The sequence below is a fragment of the Enhydra lutris genome, unplaced genomic scaffold (assembly GCF_002288905.1).
Source record: "Enhydra lutris kenyoni isolate GAN:26980312 unplaced genomic scaffold, ASM228890v2 scaffoldscaffold41, whole genome shotgun sequence".
In the NCBI taxonomy this organism is placed as follows: Eukaryota; Metazoa; Chordata; class Mammalia; order Carnivora; family Mustelidae; genus Enhydra; species Enhydra lutris.
The window spans coordinates 10,821,759-10,841,458 of NW_019154125.1; the positions used below are offsets into that span (position 1 = coordinate 10,821,759).

General features: G+C 40.0%; 1 protein-coding gene across 1 annotated transcript in view; it reads right to left on the bottom strand.

The window, feature by feature from the left end:
- The window catches only part of LOC111155455 (XK related 4), a 425,560-nt gene extending 406,702 nt beyond the window's left edge, over positions 1–18,858 (bottom strand). Inside the window, exon 1 of the mRNA XM_022515620.1 lies at positions 18,038–18,858. Coding sequence (XP_022371328.1) covers positions 18,038–18,858 — 821 coding nt within the window. The remainder of the gene's footprint in view (positions 1–18,037) is intronic.
- Between the last annotated feature and the right edge of the window lie 842 nt (positions 18,859–19,700).

A 19,700-nucleotide genomic window follows, 5' to 3' on the forward strand; every position in this document is an offset into this window, starting at 1 on the left:
GGGAAAAAGAAAATTATCTGGTTATATAATTTAGGCTAACAAGGATTAACATGTCGATCTTATTTGTGCCTTCAGTTGAATAGAAGAGAACAAAAACTTCAATTCATTATCTGGTTTAAAGAATTACAAAAATTAAAAAAAAGTAAGTAAAATTATAAAAAAGAATTACAAAAATAATTCCACTCAATCTTAGCCAATACTGTCACTACTCAAATAAAGATCCTGACAAGGACTTTTAAAAGGTAGAGAAAACAATTTGCCACCATTTATTTGTGTACAATTTCCATTCAAGTCCACTGAAGGCAAAAGGCAAATTGAGCAAAGGTAAGTGAATCAGCTGCTGTGACCCCAGGGTAATTTTTTTAAGTCTTCAGCAGAGCTCCCAAATATTGCAGAAGGGGTGTGTGTGTGTGTGTGTGTGTGTGTGTGTGTGTGCATGTGTGTCACATGTGCTCTGCATTTTTTTTCCTGAAAAACAGAAAGCATTTACCTCATAGTTACAGTTTTCAAGAAATAATTACTGAACAAGTTTTTAAATTCACGAAAATCACTAATCCTAAGGGTAAATTAAAAAAAAAAAAAAAAACACTAGGGTTGTTCCAACAGTTTTTCTTTCGTCCCTGTGAAACCAGAGAGTTGGTACCAGAATGCAATATCTCAATGTCTAGTCAGAATAATTTTAGAAAATTACTTAAGTGCATCATTGGATTAATTGTAGTATTTTACTATAATTTAAATGTTTATTATATTACCTATTTCTCATTTAAGAATTATTATGTCGTACATACTATAAAGCAGAGATCCTAATCAGTAAACCACTCCAACATTCTGGTTTATCTATAACCTGGACAAGTGCATGGTATCTTAACTCTTTCTAGAATAACATTTTGTGTCCTGGCTCACTCACTTTGTACCCTCAAATGAGAGGCATTTGGCACATGGTAGGTACTCAAAAGTTGTTAAGTGTGGAAATGTAAAATGATACAACCACTTAGAAAATGGTTTGGCAGTTTCTTATAAAACAAAACAATCTTCCCATGACACCCAGCAATTGTGCTCCTTGGTATTTACCCAAATGAGGTGAAAGCACATCTACACAAAAACCTGCACACAAAATGTAATGTAACTATAACATTGTAATTTGAAAAAATTAGACCTCAGTTGTGCCTGGATCATTTGTATATCGGTACTTGAAACTGCAAGTAATATTGTAAACTTTTCATAGAATATATAAAACATGGTTCAGAAAAAAAAAAAAACCTGCACACAAATGTCTCTAGCAGCTTTATTCATAATTGTCAAAACTCAGAAGCAACCAAGATGTCATTTAGTAGGTGAATAAATAATTGTGGTACGTCCACACACTCCAGTATTACTCACTGCTGGAAAGAAAGAAGCCATTGAGTCACAGAAACATAGGGAAGAACCCTAAATGTATATTGTAAGTGAAAGAAGCCAGTCTGAAAAGGGAATGTACTACATGATTCCAAAGACAGGACAGGACATTCTGGAAAAGGCAGAACCACGGATAGAGTAAAAAGATCAGTGTTTACCAGGGGTTGGGCATAGGGAGGGATGAACAGGTGGAGCACAGGGGGTTTTAGGACAGTGAAACGATTCTGTATCATACTGTAATGGTAAACAGATGTGAGTATACATTTGTAGAAACCTATAGAATTTACTAGATAGAAGGTAAACTCTAATGTAAAGTATAGACGTTAGCTAATGACAATGTATTGTATTGTATACAAATTGTATCAAATGTACCATATAAATATATGATGTCAGTGTTAAGAAAAATGGAGGTGAGGGGAAAGACCCAAGAACTCTGTAATTCCCATTCAATTTTTTTTATGAACCCAAAACTGCTTGGAAAAGAAAAAAGTCTATTAACTAAAAAGTAAAAGTTAAAAACTTGCTTAGATGTATTAAGTGAAGATATACTGAAATAAAAGAAGTCGGCTGGGTCTCAATAGTACCTTCCTTCGAGGAATCTTCACTGAGCTAAGTACCAACGGTGGAGTGTTCACCCTAACCTAATGATCAATGAATGACCCAGTCCATTCAGAGGGTGCTCCCTCACTTACAGAGGCTTTTTTTGGGTTGGAATTCCCCTACCTACAAAGAGAGCAGAAGTTCATTTCCTAAACTAAGGAAGGTAAAATAAAAAGCTAAAAGCTATTTTCCTAAAAGCTAAAATAGTGTCTAGAGCCAAGGGAGCTGAGGAAAAGGAGAGGGGAATTTGTAACCAAACTCCTTTTAGGCTCAATAAGAAAGCTATAAATGAATAGCGGTGGGTCACCTTTGACTCAGGAGGTTAACCAGCAGACTCCTTTACTGGGAATCCCTAATTAACTTCTGTGGGGAAATTTCCCAGCTAACTGGTGTTGATTGTAAATACAAACCCTCCTTCCAACATGCACAGATGTTAATGTGCTATTTTAAAAGTTCAGGGTACTTATTACTGAGTTGTCAAAGGCCCATTAATTATCCACTATACTGTATTTAGCTTTTCTCTGGTAAATCTTTTTTAATTGCCCAGTCTGCATTTACAAAGCATCTTTATTTAACATGCTCCCAACTCAGTTTATGTTTATGCCTTTTCCAATAGCTCATTAAGTGGAGTTCTTACCAGTACTATCAGAATCTTCCGTGAGAACTGTCCAAGCCCACTTAAGTGCTTTCCCTCATTATAGAGTATTTTCAAGTTCCAAATATGTTTCAAGTCTACCCTCATTCATATCTTTTCCCTACCTCTGAAGAGTGCAGGATATCTCCTTCTCCAGTATTTCCAATATTTATGCTATTTTATAAAAGGTAACCATTTGGTAACCATTTAAAAATGCATCCCTGTCTGTGTTCCTGAGCTTCCACTCCCCAGTAGAATTAAGTCCAGATTCCTCAGGAAAGCAAGGAGGTCCTGGTTAGTTTGGCCAGAAATTGGAAACTCATCTGTTGATAGTCTTTCCCTCACACTTCCCATTTCGGCACTTTACAGAACACACCATGAAATATCTTTGTCTCTTCTTTTCGTTCTTCTTGGAACTCTCTTAGGTCTTACTCAAAAAAATTTTATGTGCGCATTCTTGCTCAATTTTTATGAAGGCTTTTTACTCTCGACCATCTGAGCTTTATTAAATTATTTCTGCTCTTCCCAGCAGGTCCCAACGTACATAATTACATGATCAGATGTAAACATAGAAAAACCCTAACCATGATAGAGATATATATGTTTCTTAGAACATATTACTTGGGATAAAAAATCCAGTAAATCAGAATCCAATTAATGTCAGGAACATCAAAAAATATTTGGAAATTGTCAGTCTCTCTGGAAAAATTACATTTTGCAAAGATACCATTGAACTAAAAGGAAAAACAGCTCTGCCTGTTTTTCACTGAATGCCACACACACACCAAAAGTAACCCCCTGCCAAAAAAACTATAAAAAGGACCAAGCCCTTCCAAAGCAAATCATATCTAGTTGCAGGGGGTGGGGACATCTTTTAAATTGGCAGAGGGGAATTATTTTTTGTTTTTTATAAATAAGCATTTGGAATTGCCTTTATAAAAACTAGTTCTGTCTGATTCTGAAGATTCTGAATTGTGTGAATTAGGGAATGAATTTTCTAGCACTTGCATATGCTAGATTTTTATAGAGTTGGTCCTCTGAGATAGGTCTTAGGAGTTGAATTTGAAGTCATGTCACATAGACATAAATCTCGCTGGTCTCAGAGAAAGAGATGTGACTGACAGAGGGGTTCTGCCTTGCATGCTTGTAGCTGAAGTCATAATTCATGAACATATGTGGAGGAGAATGCTAATATATGCAAAGCATGACTGCGTGCAAAATGAGGATATAAATACAGGTTAATTACATGCTATTCACATGAGGCTGGAGCCTACTCAGTATTCTTTAGTGTCATGCATTTCCCAATGGAAAGAACATGTATTTTACTAGTAGGTTATCAAATGAAAGTGACACATTATGGATAAAATTGATCCATAGTCTCTGTTTTTGAACTTTCGTGTGAAATATCAATCAATTTGGAATAGTTTATCAGAAACCTAGCCCTGGTCAATAAAGCAAGAATATTAGTTCCCACATGAGTATTCAATAAGGTGTATAAAAAGGAGTTGATAAGCTCCACATAGGTACCAGGTTTCACAGAGTAGAAAGGGACTTCAGAAATTATCTAATGTAACTCCCACCCACCATTTTATAGTTGAGAAATCAAGAATCAAGTCTGGCCTCTCTCCTTGGATATGTCTCTTTCTTGGTAGCCAGAGCAAAATCTCAAAACTGGTCCTAACTAATTTCCATGGATGACATGGTAAAACTGAGCCCGTTCCAAGTTTTATCAGTTGCCAGTATGAGAAGGCAGGAAATACTCCTCCCACTGGTTCTCTTGGATTAATCGAATAGTAAGATAGTGTGGGAAAAGCACAAGATGTCGAAACTGAAGTCATGATTGTGAGCGCAGATGCTTGCTAATTAGCAGCTGTGTGCACTTGGGCCAGTCTCCTATCTCCTCTGAAACCCAGGGAGTTCATCCTCAAATAAGAACAATAGTAATAACTACCTTGATAGATTGAAGAGAAGCTTGGATGGTTTAATATGAGCCAACGTATTTGGCAGGCTGAAACAGCACTTAACAAAGATTTAGTCCTTATTGTCATGATCAAATACTATTTATTAAACCACCAAATAGGCACAGCATGTCACTAGGCCTTAAGCAAAGCAGAAAGCAGGGAAGACAATGGGCTTTATTCACATTAGGGGTTTTATATCCCAAAGAGTCAGTTTTTACCAGCAGGTAATCTTATTTGTAAAATCCATTAAGTCAACCTGCTTCCACAGTGAAACAACCCACTGCTCTTTCTCTGGTAACGTCTAGTAAATTTTTTTCTTTGTATTTTGAGACATTTCACTTAGGATTTTGTTTACTTCTTGAGAACTGAGTTCTGCATATTACCTAAAGCAGTTCTGCCCAAGAGAAATAAAGTTCAAGCCGTGTATGTAATTTTAATTTTCTGGTGGTCACATTTATAAAATATAAAAAGTAACAGGTGAAATTAATTTTAACAATATATTTTATTTAACCCAATATATCCAAAATGTTATCAGTTCAACATATAATCAGTACAGATAATATTAGTGAGATGTTTATCACCCCCTCTTTTTTTTCCACACTAAGTCCTCACAATCCCCAGGGTATTTGACACTTAGGACGCACATCCATGGGGAATAGCCACATTTCAAATGTTCAACAGATATGTGCAGTTCATAGCTACCATTTTGAAAAGCCAGCCATGAGGGTCTAGAGCCTGGCAGGGTGACCACACCTACTGGTAGCACAGACCTAGAAAAATTAACTTAGTAACTCTCCATGGAAACACTTAAGAACACTGATGGAAACAATCACATTCTAGCACATAGATGGGGGAAGGAGCCCTAGCAACAAAAGTGACAGCATAGCAACACCAGCTGTTGTACAAAAGGGAAATTAGAATACTATTACTTTGAAAAGGAGCATTTCTGGGAAGGTCATCCTTTTTCTACTTTGCTGAACGTGACCTCAGGAAACTGGTAACACCTTTACATGAATATACATTTGATAAGGCAACATTCTCATTACCTTCTTATTCTACAACCCAGACACTGACATATTTTGTCATAATGTTGACTGTTCTACTTCTCACTTAGGATGGCAAATAATAAAGCATGAAATCTTCCCAGGATGTAGCCTGCCCTATAGGTCTTGGGGTCATTGGGAGGAGCTGAACTGTATGGAATGGGTTGTTCATCAGAAATCTTTCCATATCATTTTATAAAAATACCCTGGGAATTCCTGGCCGGGGCCTAGTCTTTCAGTCTTGGAAGCCTAGTTCCATTTCCTTCTATTCTTCCCTTAAGTCCTCCTTCCCCTTGCAGCTACAGAGGCTGCTTGATCTATCAGACTAAAAGCTGGGGTGAAAGATGCCCAGAACCTGACTTCCCTCTCAACTATTTCAACAGCCAGTGAGAATGATGTCCTTTGCTCACCCTGAGGGTTGCTGCTTTTTCAGAAGCTTATGAATAGGAAGGAACACCACCAGCAGCCAGCTCCATGTCTCTGAGTAAAGACAGCAATCATTATGTCTTGGCCAGAACCCGCCGCCCTGCATCCCTCTCCCTTTTCTCTCTCCTCTGTCTGCTTACTCTGAATCCAGTACTTTCCTTAGTGTCTGTTTCCCTCTCTCATCACACCTTGTCCACTCCATTCCAAGGACTGAATGCCATAGGCCTGAGTACATATAAAACACCGAGGGGCACCTTGGTGGCTCAGCCAGTTAAGCATCCAACTCTTGGTTTCAGCTCAGGTCATGATCTCATGGGTTGTGAGATCCAGGCCCCTGCTGGGCTCCGTGCTCAGCAGGGAGTCTGCTGGAAGATTCTCTCCCTCTGCCCCTCCCTCTATGTGTGCATGCTCGTTCTCTCTCTCTCTCAAATAAATACATAAATCTAAATAAATAAATAAATAAATAAAACCATAAGAGGTGGGTGACCAATGTCCTGAACTAATTTCCTAGAGATCAGTTGTGAACAGCAAAACTGTAAAGTAATGGATTTTTAATAAAGATTTTATTAAAACTTTTCACTTTCTTTGTCAATGGAAGATTTCATATCTTCGCTTATAGCATTGCCTATAAGGAGATCCCACTGTTACCATTTCTAAGCACCAGCCCTTGCTTTCACAGTGGGAGAGCTGACTTGGGTGAGAAAGCTAGTGAAAACATCTGTACCAACCTTAGTTTCCATTAGTATTCAGTTGAGTAACTTTCCCTGACCATTTCAGTTAAGAGGGATTACTCTCCCTCTGCTTCTCAAATGTCAGTGTGCATACTAATCCCCAGAGGATCTTGTTCAACCATAGGTAATGATTCACTAGGTCACGGTGAGCCTGAAATTCTGCATTCCTGAGACACTTCTGAGAGATGAGGACACCGCAGGCTTCAGATCCTACACCTTGAGTTGCAGGCCAATGGCTCCACTCTTAACACAACATCACAGACAGATTTGGAGGTATGAACGTGACATGCCTCCTTTCCTCGACAATAAACCTTTTATTAACCTTTTATTAATAAAGCATGTTCTTTTTCACATATGCTCCTTACAATAATTTAAAGCATATGTTTGTGGGATCCATGATTAAAAGATCACTTATTTTTGTCGTTCTATTCTCAGCAACTGATTACAGTGACCCAGTCATGATTTAGTCAGTGGACTGTTAAATTTGCACATATCAACAGCTATTGAGTGAGAACCTACCTGTGATCCCTGCACTTTGCTCTCCACTCCTTGGAATCAGAAGCAGACCTCCAGGCTGAAGCCTTACTCTTAATATCTGACCAGGCAGAAATTGTATAATGAGAATATAGAAAAGCAAATTTCCCTTCAGTTTTATATCATGAAGCACAGTGGTTACACTTTGCTTTCATAATGCCCTTGATTTCAGATTCTCATTTACCTTTACAAGTTTGTTTGTTCCTGGCCCTCCCTTGGATTCCCAGATTTCTATTATGCTTCATTTGTGATGGCCACTGACTTTTGATCTGTGTACTAACACAGGACTCTCAAGTCAAACACCTCCAAACTACAGACCCCACTGGTCTCAATATCAAATTGACCTAAACCTAAGAATTTTCACAACTGAAGTTTTTCTCCTTTGTTCCTAGAACCAACTCCTCTAATGAAATCTTGGCCTGGCTAGTGAAGCCTCACTTTCAGCTTTGCTGTGATGAGTTTTATAGTGGGTGTCAGTACAATTTTCCCATTCATACTAATAAGAATTGAAATTTCACCCTCTGATTTTGGAAAAAATTCTACGTTTTTTTTCATTTCTCTCATGCCCTTCTCTCATGGCCAGATTTTATCCCTCAAGCTAATGAGTGCATGCCTTATTTATAATACCTTCATCTTCTATGAGCAGATCAAAGAATGGAACTCAGTGATAATTTCCAGGGTATTTGCTCACGCTTCCTTGACAGAAACTTCAGGTTTCCTCCCTCATTAATTTGAGTCCAACTTTTATTTACTTATTTAGTTAGTTAGTTAGTTAGTTAGTTATGGGGGGGGGCAGAGGGAGAGAGAGAATCTTGAGCAGTCTCCATGCCCAGTGCAGAGCCAGACATGGGTACAACTGCATGACGCTGAGATCATGAACTGAGCTGAAACCAACAGTGGGATGCTCAACCAAGCCACCCAGGTGCCCCATGATTTCAACCTTATCTTAAAGTAGGTAGACATTATGTCCTTAAGTGACCTTAACTACTGACTACTTTTCAAAAGTATGAACACAGATAATATTTATGCCCTTCTTAGAAAACTGTCACATTACCTGTTCCTGTGTAGATCTCAATGTTTCAAACCCAACCATCACCAAATCAACAAAATTCATATAGGACATCTGGGACTACTACTCTTAATAGCACATCTCCTGGAAATATGAAACCCTATGGGACATACTTCCTAATTTATATTAAAATAACAGATCCAAGTACTGCAAATCTCTTTGGAGAGTCTTCAGGAATTGACCTACATTTAAAAAAAAGTAATTGTTAACAATTTTACTTTTGTAAAGCAGGAAATTAATTAATGAGCTGCAAATCTACCAAAACAAAGAAATCTTTACAAATTCTTTCCCCTGCTTTGCTAAAGGATCATTTCTTCATTGTTATTGTTACACTGATACAGTGACTGGGCCATAAACCAAAGATGAATGTAATGGAGGACAATTTTGCTATAGTTCCTGATACAAGGGCTACCTTTGTTTTGATTATTGACTCTCTGTTACCAAAAAAAGACCTGAAAAGTAAAGAATCCCCATATCTTTTTTCATGACTATTATCTAAGCTTCAGAAAGAAGTCCAACAGCTTTAAACATGGATGAAATCTCTCAGATTGTTCAGAAAGGTGACTTTGTCTTTCTTAAATACAGTGTACTTGATGGGAAGACAAGTCAAAGTCAACCCAAGTCTTCTAAGACTCGTATTCACTGTAGATCTTACTTTTTCTATATATGCATGATTTTCTGTTTGACTAATCCTCACCTACCCCACACACTGCCCACTGCTCTGTTTATATAAAAGGATTCCCCTGACAGGAAAACAGGGCATGTGCATAAATTAAACAAAAGAAGTAGAACTGATTCAAACAGCCTACTTATGAATCATGAAGATGAAAAAATAGTTTGACACACTTCAGATCACTTTAAAATAGATGCTTAAATTTTTTTAAAAAATTAAATTTCTGAAATTCGTCATGGGGTTGAAAATTGTTCAGCTTCATGACAGATGTCTAACATCCTAGAGATCCAGGCAATTCCTATCCAGCAAAGGTTAATGTGCTGCTCTCTTGTTCTAGCAGAGAGTAACAGATCCCTATTCCTTAATGAGTACAGGCCTGGAGATAGTCTCTGTATAGAGCTTAAATTCAATTTCTAGCATACGAAATCAGTGACAATGTAACCCAGTATAGGCTTTTAATTTTAAAGCAAACCTAGCTCTGACTACAGCCTTCTCATCGGCATTATGGATAACTCTTTTTAAGGTCATGAAGCACTGTTCTTATTTGCTAATCATAGCACCCCAGTGGTGCATACCTCACTACCTGAAATAGAAATGGTAATTTTGGCTTCCCAGGTCTACATGGTAGATATCTTAGCATAAGTGATATGGAAATACTTTCCATTTCCACATCAGCTTCAAATACTTAGATATGGGTTTTTGTGAATATGGTGTTATTTGATTATAACTAAAATTCAGAAATGACACAAAATAAGTTACATTATGCAAATAAGCTTAAGATTCTCTCTTCATGTATGAAATCATATCAGTTCCTAGAGGTTAGACACTAATGTTATCAACTCTGGCAAGTCCCTCATAGATGCCCTTTGACTTAGGTAACCAGAGAAATGCTATAATGATGGTCTTGGAAGAACACGTACAGACTCTGTGGTTGGTGCACGTACTCTGGGGACTGGGCAAATAGAAAGAACTGTAAGAAAAGCAAAATGAGCATTTGGGACCTGGAAAGAACCTTGAATGTTACTTATGACCACCCATAGAAAATGAAGACTCAGAAGAAGGAAACAAAAAGTATATGTAAACTTTGTCAGAACCCAGGATCTGTGCTATGTCATCTTGCTTCCATGGGTAAGAGAGCTCTTAGGTGATGTGCCTGGGCTCTGAGCTACCAAACAGCCAAGTCATCTCTTCTAACTTCTCACATACTCCAGGTCCCCAAAGGACAGCTGCCTTTGTAAAGAGGAACCATCATTGATGGTCTAATTTTGACACATCATCTTAGGATTGGAAGAGATCTACTATTGTCATTCAGATTATTACTTCTAGAAAATTTCTGGACTGACTTATTTCCATTTTAACCCTTCTTTAGTTTCTTTTGCAATTAGTAATCTATACTAGCTCTGCATGTATACAAGGCAGGTAATTACTGTTTCATGGTAATAAGAATTATGGTATTGATGGGAGTTTAGTAGTAATAGCAGATGCTACAAACTTTCTGTGCATAGACAAATAGAAGTACCAGAAATACAGAAATCATCCCATACATAAATATATTTTAGATCATAAATAGAGATCCAAAGGAGAGAGAGACAGAGAGAGAGAGAGAGAGCGCGCGCGCCGGGGCCATGGGTGTATCTTTTCTAGGTAACAACACCCTTTCTGATTCACTGCACCCTTGGAAACTCAAGAAGCAAACAAACAAGCAACACATTCAGCCCTTTATAATGCCTGGGCTTCATTCCCGGTTCAGTAAATATTCACTGAGTATCTCTTCTTATTTCATGTAACTTTCACAACTACTAGAGGAACTTCACAAGGACTTGCCTGTGGTGTTGCCTCCTGACTGGCCATGCTATCAATTACCAGCGACACCAGCATATAGCTAGAAGGAAGTCACTCAGTGGTGGTCAGAATTAGGCAATGTCATTCAAGAGAATTTATTTTTCCCTGACATCCACCAACACATTACAACTATTGTATAAAATTACATCTGATAAGCACTTTCTCACTACTAGCAGCACATTGCATCATATATATATGATAATGCATAACAATTTAAATCCAGTCCTAATCCCTAAGTCTTGCTTCCATAGGCCTAGTTAGTGCACCATTCAAATTCTAAAGCAAGACACTGGATTAGCCAGTGAGTCCATATAAAGGGGAATCATTCTGTTTATCTGTTACTCAGTGATTGGTGCTATTTAATATCACAGGTAGGCGATTTCATTTGAAATGTAAAGTACAGAACATGTTTAATAGCAAGTTGTGTACTTGGATATTCAAACATTAAGACGTTTTTTGTAAGTGAGTGAGCAAACACCTTCAAAGCTACTGACCCAGGGATTTATGGATACTGTTAAAAAATGACAGCATCCATTTGTATAGATATTACTTTTAACTGCTCCATGAAGGAAGTCTGCAATTCCATCATAATGTAAGAAGCATTACATTTTTTTTTCACCCTTGTGAAGTAAACAGGATATAGTTCAAGTGAATGGAAAAAATATAACTTTTGCACTAGTTATTGCAAAGATACTGAAATAGGTATATCGACCACACAGATTTATGCATAAATTATTCCAACTCATATAGAATCCCCAGTAAGTGCACAGAGGACTGTCTGCTTTTGTGTGGATTTATATCTGTTAGGTAACTCAGAGATTTAAATACCAAGCTCAGCACTCAAGGAGGTTACATAGATTTGTGATGCTCCAGCAAAACACCAGGTCCATAAACCTATGAGTAGATTTCAAAGTAACATAACTGCAGCATTTCAAGCAAACTCCTACTTCTTTCATCCATGAAAACAGCAAAGGTTAGTCCACTATGTTTGGAGCAGCACATAATGATGGAAACTGTCATAAAATCTCAAGGCCGGAAGATGATCTTCTAGTTCAACCTTCTGCATGATACTTAATTTTTTTTTTTTCTGCAACTCTGCCTATAGTTTTGGAAACTATTCCAACAGTGGGGAACTCAATGCTTCTAAAGAATTATTGGTGATCTTTGGATGCCTTTGACTAATTAAAAAATGTGTCCTCACATTGATTCAAAATTTCTCCTGTAACTCCCCTGCATCTTGTCCCAGAGGCCCTACACAAAAGTCCAATGCCTCCTTCTCCTTACAAACCTTCAGTACTTACAAGACAGCATTGAACTTCTCAGCCTTCCTTTCTACCTCATGATCCTCAATCTCATCAACCACCTCTCATGTTGTTGTTTTTTTTTCCTCCCACATCAGTACTGAACTCTAGCCTAGAATCGGTACAGAACCCTATGGCCTAAAGAGAAAAACACTTACCAGTCTCAATCTCAATTTCCACATTTGCAAAATGGAAGATCTACCTCAAAAATCTTCAAAGAGGATCAAATAAGAAAGACATGAAAGTCTTCTGAAAATTGAGAAATGTTAACAAAAGAGAAAGACAAGTTTCTAAGAACCAAGAAACCTACATTTCAATAAGCTGAAAACCATGATATTCTAAGGAAAATCTCTTCAAAAAGTAGCAGAAAATGAATTGTTTTACTTTAGTGTAAATCAATGAAAAATTTCAATCAATCTGTTTTTCTGAAAAATCACTCCCCCCTCCTTTGTTGGGCCTATTTACACACCCCAATTCTATCTAAACTTTAAAATAAACAAATTTTAATGAATGGATGACATGTCTTCTGAAATTCAACTTTGTCCCATTCTTTTGGATAAAACAATGTTTTAACATTTTGTTAACAATCCCTCCTCCCCTCCCTGGCTCTTAGACTCCTTCAAGGATTCCTCTATGCTTTCAGGATAAAATCTAGGGGTGCCTGGGTGGCTCAGTGGGTTAAGCCTGTCCCTTCAGCTCAGATCTTAGGGTCCTGGGATCAAGCCCTGCATTGGGCTCCCTGCTCAGTGAGAGCCTACTTCTCCCTCTTTCTCTACCACTCCCCCTCCTTGTGCTCTCTAGCACTCTCGCTCTCCCTTGCTCTCACTCCATCTCAAATAAATAAATATAATCTTAAAAAAAAAAAGAATAAAATCTAGATCCCTTTCATTGTAGACCCAACGAATTCTCCCTCCTCACCTCTAGCTACTCTCTCTCACTCCCTTTCTATTCAAATCACACACTTAACAGGCCTTGTTCTTCTTGCCCCTCTCTACCCTGTTCCTTTACACAAAGTCATATCCAAGGCTCTGAGGTCAATGTCCCACTTTAATTCAGACAGCAGATTTTCTCACCATTCAAACCTTCACTCAAACATCCCCCAGGGTCTCACCTGAATCACTAAGATGGTCTGGGTTTTTTATTTCTATCATAGCATTTATTTCCTGGTATTGAAATTGTCTGTTTACTTTTTTGTCTTCCTCACCAGACAGTAGAATCCCTGAAAGGTGATGTGTATTTTATCCAGCTTGGGGTAGCTGGCAACTAACACAGTGCTTTGCATAGAGTAGGGACTCACTATATGTTGAATGAATAAATTAATTAATATGTAGTAGAGGGAACACAAATATACAGGAAAGTGACCACTCATCCTGCCTGACCTATATCAGAATTCAGAACTAACTCCAAATCAATAAAGTACTTTTTCAGTACTCAAAGGTATAACCTAGATGCTATTTCTCTACCCTCTTTATCACCTGCAAAGCACTTTCCACATGTTCACATACATTCCGCCATTTAATCATTAATGGCACTGCAAGACCATGTTACTGGGCTGGGATTTAATGTAACAAGCTCAGCATGTCCACACAGTGTAACTGGCCTTAAGATCAGAGAAGCTGTGGCCTGATTGCTATTCTGCCAGTTGACTAGGTGTGTTACTGGATGGATCTCCTATCCTGTTGAAAAGGCAGTTCCTCTCCCACTTTGGCATGCTTGGTGAATGTAAAGAGTCATTGTCATACATTGTTGTCATTATTATCCAAGTTGGAAGTTCAAGGTAAGCTAACTGATCCCAAAAGAACACAAAATTTAGGGTAAGGTGGGCCTGGCTCCTAACTGTATTACATAATGGAGAGGGAATTTTGTGACAGTTAATGAATCTCTCTAAGCCAGTTTTCTTATATATAGAGAGATACTAACGATTTTCTCTTGGGTTATAAAGAGTATAAAAATATTTATGAATTTTATAAGTGCTATATAAAATTGTTATTATTATTATTATTATTATTATTATTACTGTTTGGCCAGATTTATGAATGACTTAGAACAATGTTTCTCGAAGTTCCCTAAGTGCCACATCATCACAACAGTATTTAGTAAGTATACCCTTAAAAAGTTATTGATAACTGCAAACTAGCTTATTAAAGGTTCTGAGAAGTCCTGCTGTAGAGAGATCTGTTTAACTCCATTTAACCTGCCATTTTCCAATTTACTGGAATAAGGGACACATATTAGACCTTATGGACTATCAAGCATGAGAAAAGCAGAAATGTTCTTTCACCAAGTGTTCTCCACAGGACCCTCATGATAGATACTCAGAAACAAAAACCAAAATAGTAAAATAATAAAAAAAGAAAACCCATTCTACCATCGACTGACTCATTAACTTTTTTGCAATATGCCTCCTTGCCTTTAGAAGACAAACAAATATATACATACTACACATACACAGGAAAAATTAAGGTAGAATTCTAAGAGTGAGTCATAAATTCTGAAGGAAAAGGGCATCTAGATATAATTGATCATGAGTGTGAAGACTAAAAACTGTTCTGATGGGGCATTTGTGATTCCCACTGGTTGAACTACCCTCTTAGTAACTTCTGAAATCATATGAAATGAACAAGAAAAAAAAAAGTACTTTTTCATTTGAAGGCACATTTCCTTTAAAGTCATAATTGCTCATTTCACATGGTAGCAAAAGTTGACTTCATTATTTCAAATGGCTCTTTCTTAGAATCAACTCCTGTGACTTTAAAAGCTGCCATTAATTTCCCATTAGTAAACCTTAATTAAAATGAATACGTATCATTGCTTTCAGCAGTTGCATTTGTAATAAATGTATAAATACATTCAAATCTTGCCCAAAATGTTTCAAATAGCTATTTCTGAACAAGCAAACACTTTGATGTTATTTCAAAGGATTGTATCTTTGGAGGCTTTTAGAATGGTGCTCTTACCTAAAATAACTAGAATTTCATGGAAATACAAGGAAAAGCTACCAACCTAGCTAAAATCTATTTTACTGATCTTAGAAAGTAGCATGTTAAAACATGAATAATGACCTCAGAGCTTTGAACCATTCAGAACCTTGGTGTTTCTGCAACATTTGTGTATAATGTGTGGAAAAGAAAAGCTAGAAGAAGCAGAAAGGTGCTCTAATTTAAGGCACCTCATGGTCTAAGATAATGGTCTGATACAAAAATCTGAGATGAACTGCATTTCACCAGCTTATCATCTCAAAGATGCATCTGCTACCAAGTTTCATTCCAATATTCCACACTCGGAAAAGCTGAAACAATTCAGAATCCAACTGAATTCCATGAACTTTCTGATCCCTTTCTCATGTCCTACATTTGGCTAAAGTTTGTTTGTTCGTTTGTTTAAACATATTTCATAAAGAGAAAGTGAGGCTGAGTCTTAGATCATATTTCCACCAAGTTACCCCACTAGCCTCCAAATATCTTAACTAGAATCACCAAGTTACCCCACTAGCCTCCAAATATCTTAACTAGAATCCAAGAACAGCTAGATTAGATAATTCAGACTTACATATGAAGCATATTATTCTGAAAATATAGATAAGTATCTGAAAATATTTTCAACAATACTTCCTCCTAGACAACCAAACATTAGCAGGAAAAATTTCAAAACCTCTAAGGAAAACATTGTAGAAATACTTAACAAAGAGGAGTCGTGTGTGAACACAGTTTCTCCAAGGGTTGGGTTGGTTAATGCATTTGTTGGACAGCCTGTGCTTTTCCTTCTGCATGAAACCTTACCCTTCCATCCCTCCTCCCCCTTGATCAGTTTTTCCATATGGCCAGTTGACCCAGTGGCTATGGTCTCATTGACATGTATTTAGGCCCTTCCTTTTCTGAATTATTTCTCACTTTCTGCATTTTATGTCCTGAGATAACTAAATGTCATTTTTCCACTGGGAAATACAATGTTAATTAAAACTATTTTTCAGTTTACAGAATTTGATATGATATTTTTCACAAAGTAGCAATCTGTTGGAAGCAATGGATAGTTCTTCAGTTAATATATTGAGAAGTGTTTGCATTATTGACATAAATGTAAACATTTTAAATATGATTGAAAATAAGTGATTTCCAAATCCTGCATAAAGTTTGCAAAAGTTAACAAATAGAACGTTAATATTCATTTTCCACATTATCAGATTAAAACTACTAATCATATACACCTAGCCACTAAACAATTTCAGTAATTAACACAAATATTTGAGTTATTCATCAAACTTGAATAAGAGAATCAAGCTGTCAACTTCATAATAGTCATTCATGGAACATAACAGCTATCACATTTAACTGACATTTCAAAGTCCTTTGAGTCCAAAACATGGAGGTTTCCACCATCAATTTGTCTAACTGCATATCATACACCCCTTTCCCAGAAAGTATATGCTTGGAAAAAAAGTTTCACATCACCATCTAAGACAATGTTTTCCCTGCTTTATAAAGCAATGGTATCAGGAAAGTTTGCAAAATAACCACATTTGCTCTTCTCAATGAAAACACTACTGTTCCCCTCAAATAAAAGAAGTATTTAGTCTCATTCCACAAATTCTCTGAGTCCTTTCCACATGGAATACCTCAGTAGAGTTAATAATTTCTAATGTCCTTATCACAAAGGTTACTATGAATGAAATTGAAATGGACACCAGTCTAGCAGCATATAGCCCCACATTGGTGTACTTACGAGGAAGTTTTCTCATTTTACTTAGACTACACATTTATCAAGTCATTGGAAACCCCAAAAGCTCTGGAATGTTAACATCGAAATGCTTCAATACAAGGAACTTTTTTGTAGGTATAAAATATTGCTTCAAAAAGCCATTAAAAACATATAAAAGTTGGAGGAACATATTTCTGAGCAAACTGTTTCATTATATTCTTAAATCTAGGCAGTGACTGCTCAAATGACAGCTCTCTCTGCCCAGAGAGTTTAGCCTTGTATTCTAGTTCCTAAGTGGAAGTGATATCTGTGTGAAAAGACTTGGTAGATCAGATGACAAGTAGCAGAGCAACCAATAAAGGTGCTAAGTACAATTAAAGTTTATAAGACGCACTACCCCTTTTCCAAGGGCTCTCAGTTGTATGAGAAATCAGAATATGGGGGTATGGTAAATAATCACAAAGTGCATCATAAAGGTAAGTCTGGGCCCCATAAAGTGTACTTACTCATATTTGGAGATAGATATAAATATAGATTATAGATAGAGATACAGGTATAGGTGTTCTCCAAGAAAAAGACAAGCCTTCTACCAACTAAGCTTTTTACTTGGAGAGCAGTACTTCTCCAACAGTGAGAATTAAAAGATGGGTACCTCACAGCAGTAAGAATTCCCATATAACTAGAATTAGCAACATGGAACAAAAGAAGCCATCCAAATTGCAATATACACCTAGAATTCGACATAATAAAAAAGTATTTTTAGAATATGTGTCAAGAATCCTCTCCTACTCACTGAAATAATGTCACTAAAAATGGGGAGGGGGTAGCATATAAACATAGAGAAGCTAGTAAAGCAGAGTTGGAACACAGAAGGGATAGGTTGATCAAAACCACTTTGCTGCCTGACCCTTGTTTCTCACTTCCCTCCCACCCTAGGATGTGATCACAAATCTTCAAAATGCGAAACCCAGTTTAAGAAAAAAAAAAAAAAAAAAAAAAAAAAAAAAAAAAAACAAAAAAAGGTGCCAAGGTTAACTATCAGAGCAACCCTAAACAATTTCCGTGCAAAAGCAAAGCAGTGAGGATGTAGTAGCAGCAGCACATCTCCCTCTTCCCCACCCCTGATACGGTACCTCCAGATTTGCCCGAGCTGCAAGATATGGATGAGTGACTGCAGGAGCCAGATGCAGAAGGAGCAGGACGCGGACCTGTGTTTGCCGCTGGCCCGGGTGGCCCCGCTACTGTCGCTGCCGCTGTTGGTGGCGGCGATGTTGCTCTTACTGGCGTTAGATGCTTGCCTTTGCGGCGTGGAAGGACGAGCCTCGCCTTCCGCGGCTGCAGACCCACTGGTGGCCACCGTCTTGCAATCGGCTCCAGGCTGCGGGCAGCTGGAGGCAGCTGCGGTTGTGGCGCTGTCCTCGGTGCTGAAATCGTGCACAAACCAGCGGAAGCTGAACACTTGAACGGAGAGCGAGCCGAGCACCACGAAGAAGAGCGTGAGCCCGAACCACCAGCGCTGGCCGCGCAAGTAGTAGTCCACGGCAAGCCAGATGTCCGTGCCCACGTCCGCGAAGTACACGGCCACGGCGGCCAGGATCCAGAGGCAGTCCCACAGCGAGTAGCGCCGCTGCTCCCTGCCCAGGCGCAGGCACAGCGCCGCCGAGCCCGCCCCGCTGCTGCCCGGGCCGCCAACGCCGCCGCCCGGGCCGCCCAAGCCCCCGGAGCCGCCGCCCGAGCCGCCGCTCCCAGCGCAGCAGCAGCAGCAGCGCGAGCAGCCGCCGCCGTCCGGGCAGCAGCCGCCCCCGGCCGCCTCCTCGTCCTCGGCTCCCGACCCCGACGGCAAGCCCGGAGCCAATCCTTGCACCGAGCCCGAGTGGTCCGAGTTCTGCAGCGGGGTGAACGCCACGTCGCTGCTCTTCTTCATTTTCAGCCTCCCGTCTGACTTAGCGGCCATGATGACTCCAAACCGGAGGAGAGCCCTCCTTTATCTGACACCTTTCCCCGCTGTCTCCTCCTCCCGCCACCTCCTCGCCTCGCCCCGGCTTCCCTCCCTGGCGGCGCGGCTCCCCCTCCTCCTGCTCCTGCGCCGGCTCGCCCGCCGCCGCCCGCCGGGCTGGGCGCTGGGCCGGGCTAGCGGCGCGCCTGGGGCCGGCAGGAGCGCCGCCTGGCTGCCTGCGCGGAGCCAAGCTGCTCGCGGCGCCCCGCGCGCGCCCCTGCCAGCCGCCCGCGCTCCTCGCTGTCCCAGCCCCGCGGCTGCCACTCGAGCCGCCGCCGCCGCCAGCAGCAGGAGCAGCAGCGGCCGCCGCGGCGCTCCTCCGACCTGCACATTCCTCTCCTCCCCTCGCGCGCGCCCCCTCCTCCCGCTTCCTCTCCTCCACCAGCTGACTCCGAGGGAGAGGATGACCTCATCCCTTCTCTTCCAGCTGCCGCCGCTCCCACCCCGGCTGGGGAGGGGCGAGGGAGGAGGAGGGCCCCGGAGGAGGGGCCGGGACCCAGACGCGCTGCTGTGGTGGGGGTGCGCGGCCAGCCGGTCCCGGGGGCCGGGAGTGGCGGCGGAGAGGTCGAAGGGGGACGGTCGAGGGCCCCAGCTCACGGGATTTCGGGGAACGCTGAGTGGATATTAATGACACAGGGGGAGGGGCAGGAGGGCGTAGAGAGGAGGGTGTACCAGCGTCCAGCCCTCGCGGAGGTCGAAGAAGAGTGGGCACGAGCGGGTGTGGCGACAGCGAAGGCTCAGGGAGCGCAGGCCTCTTTGTATTCCGTTCTGATCTGCGGGTACCTGGAGAAGGGCTGGGT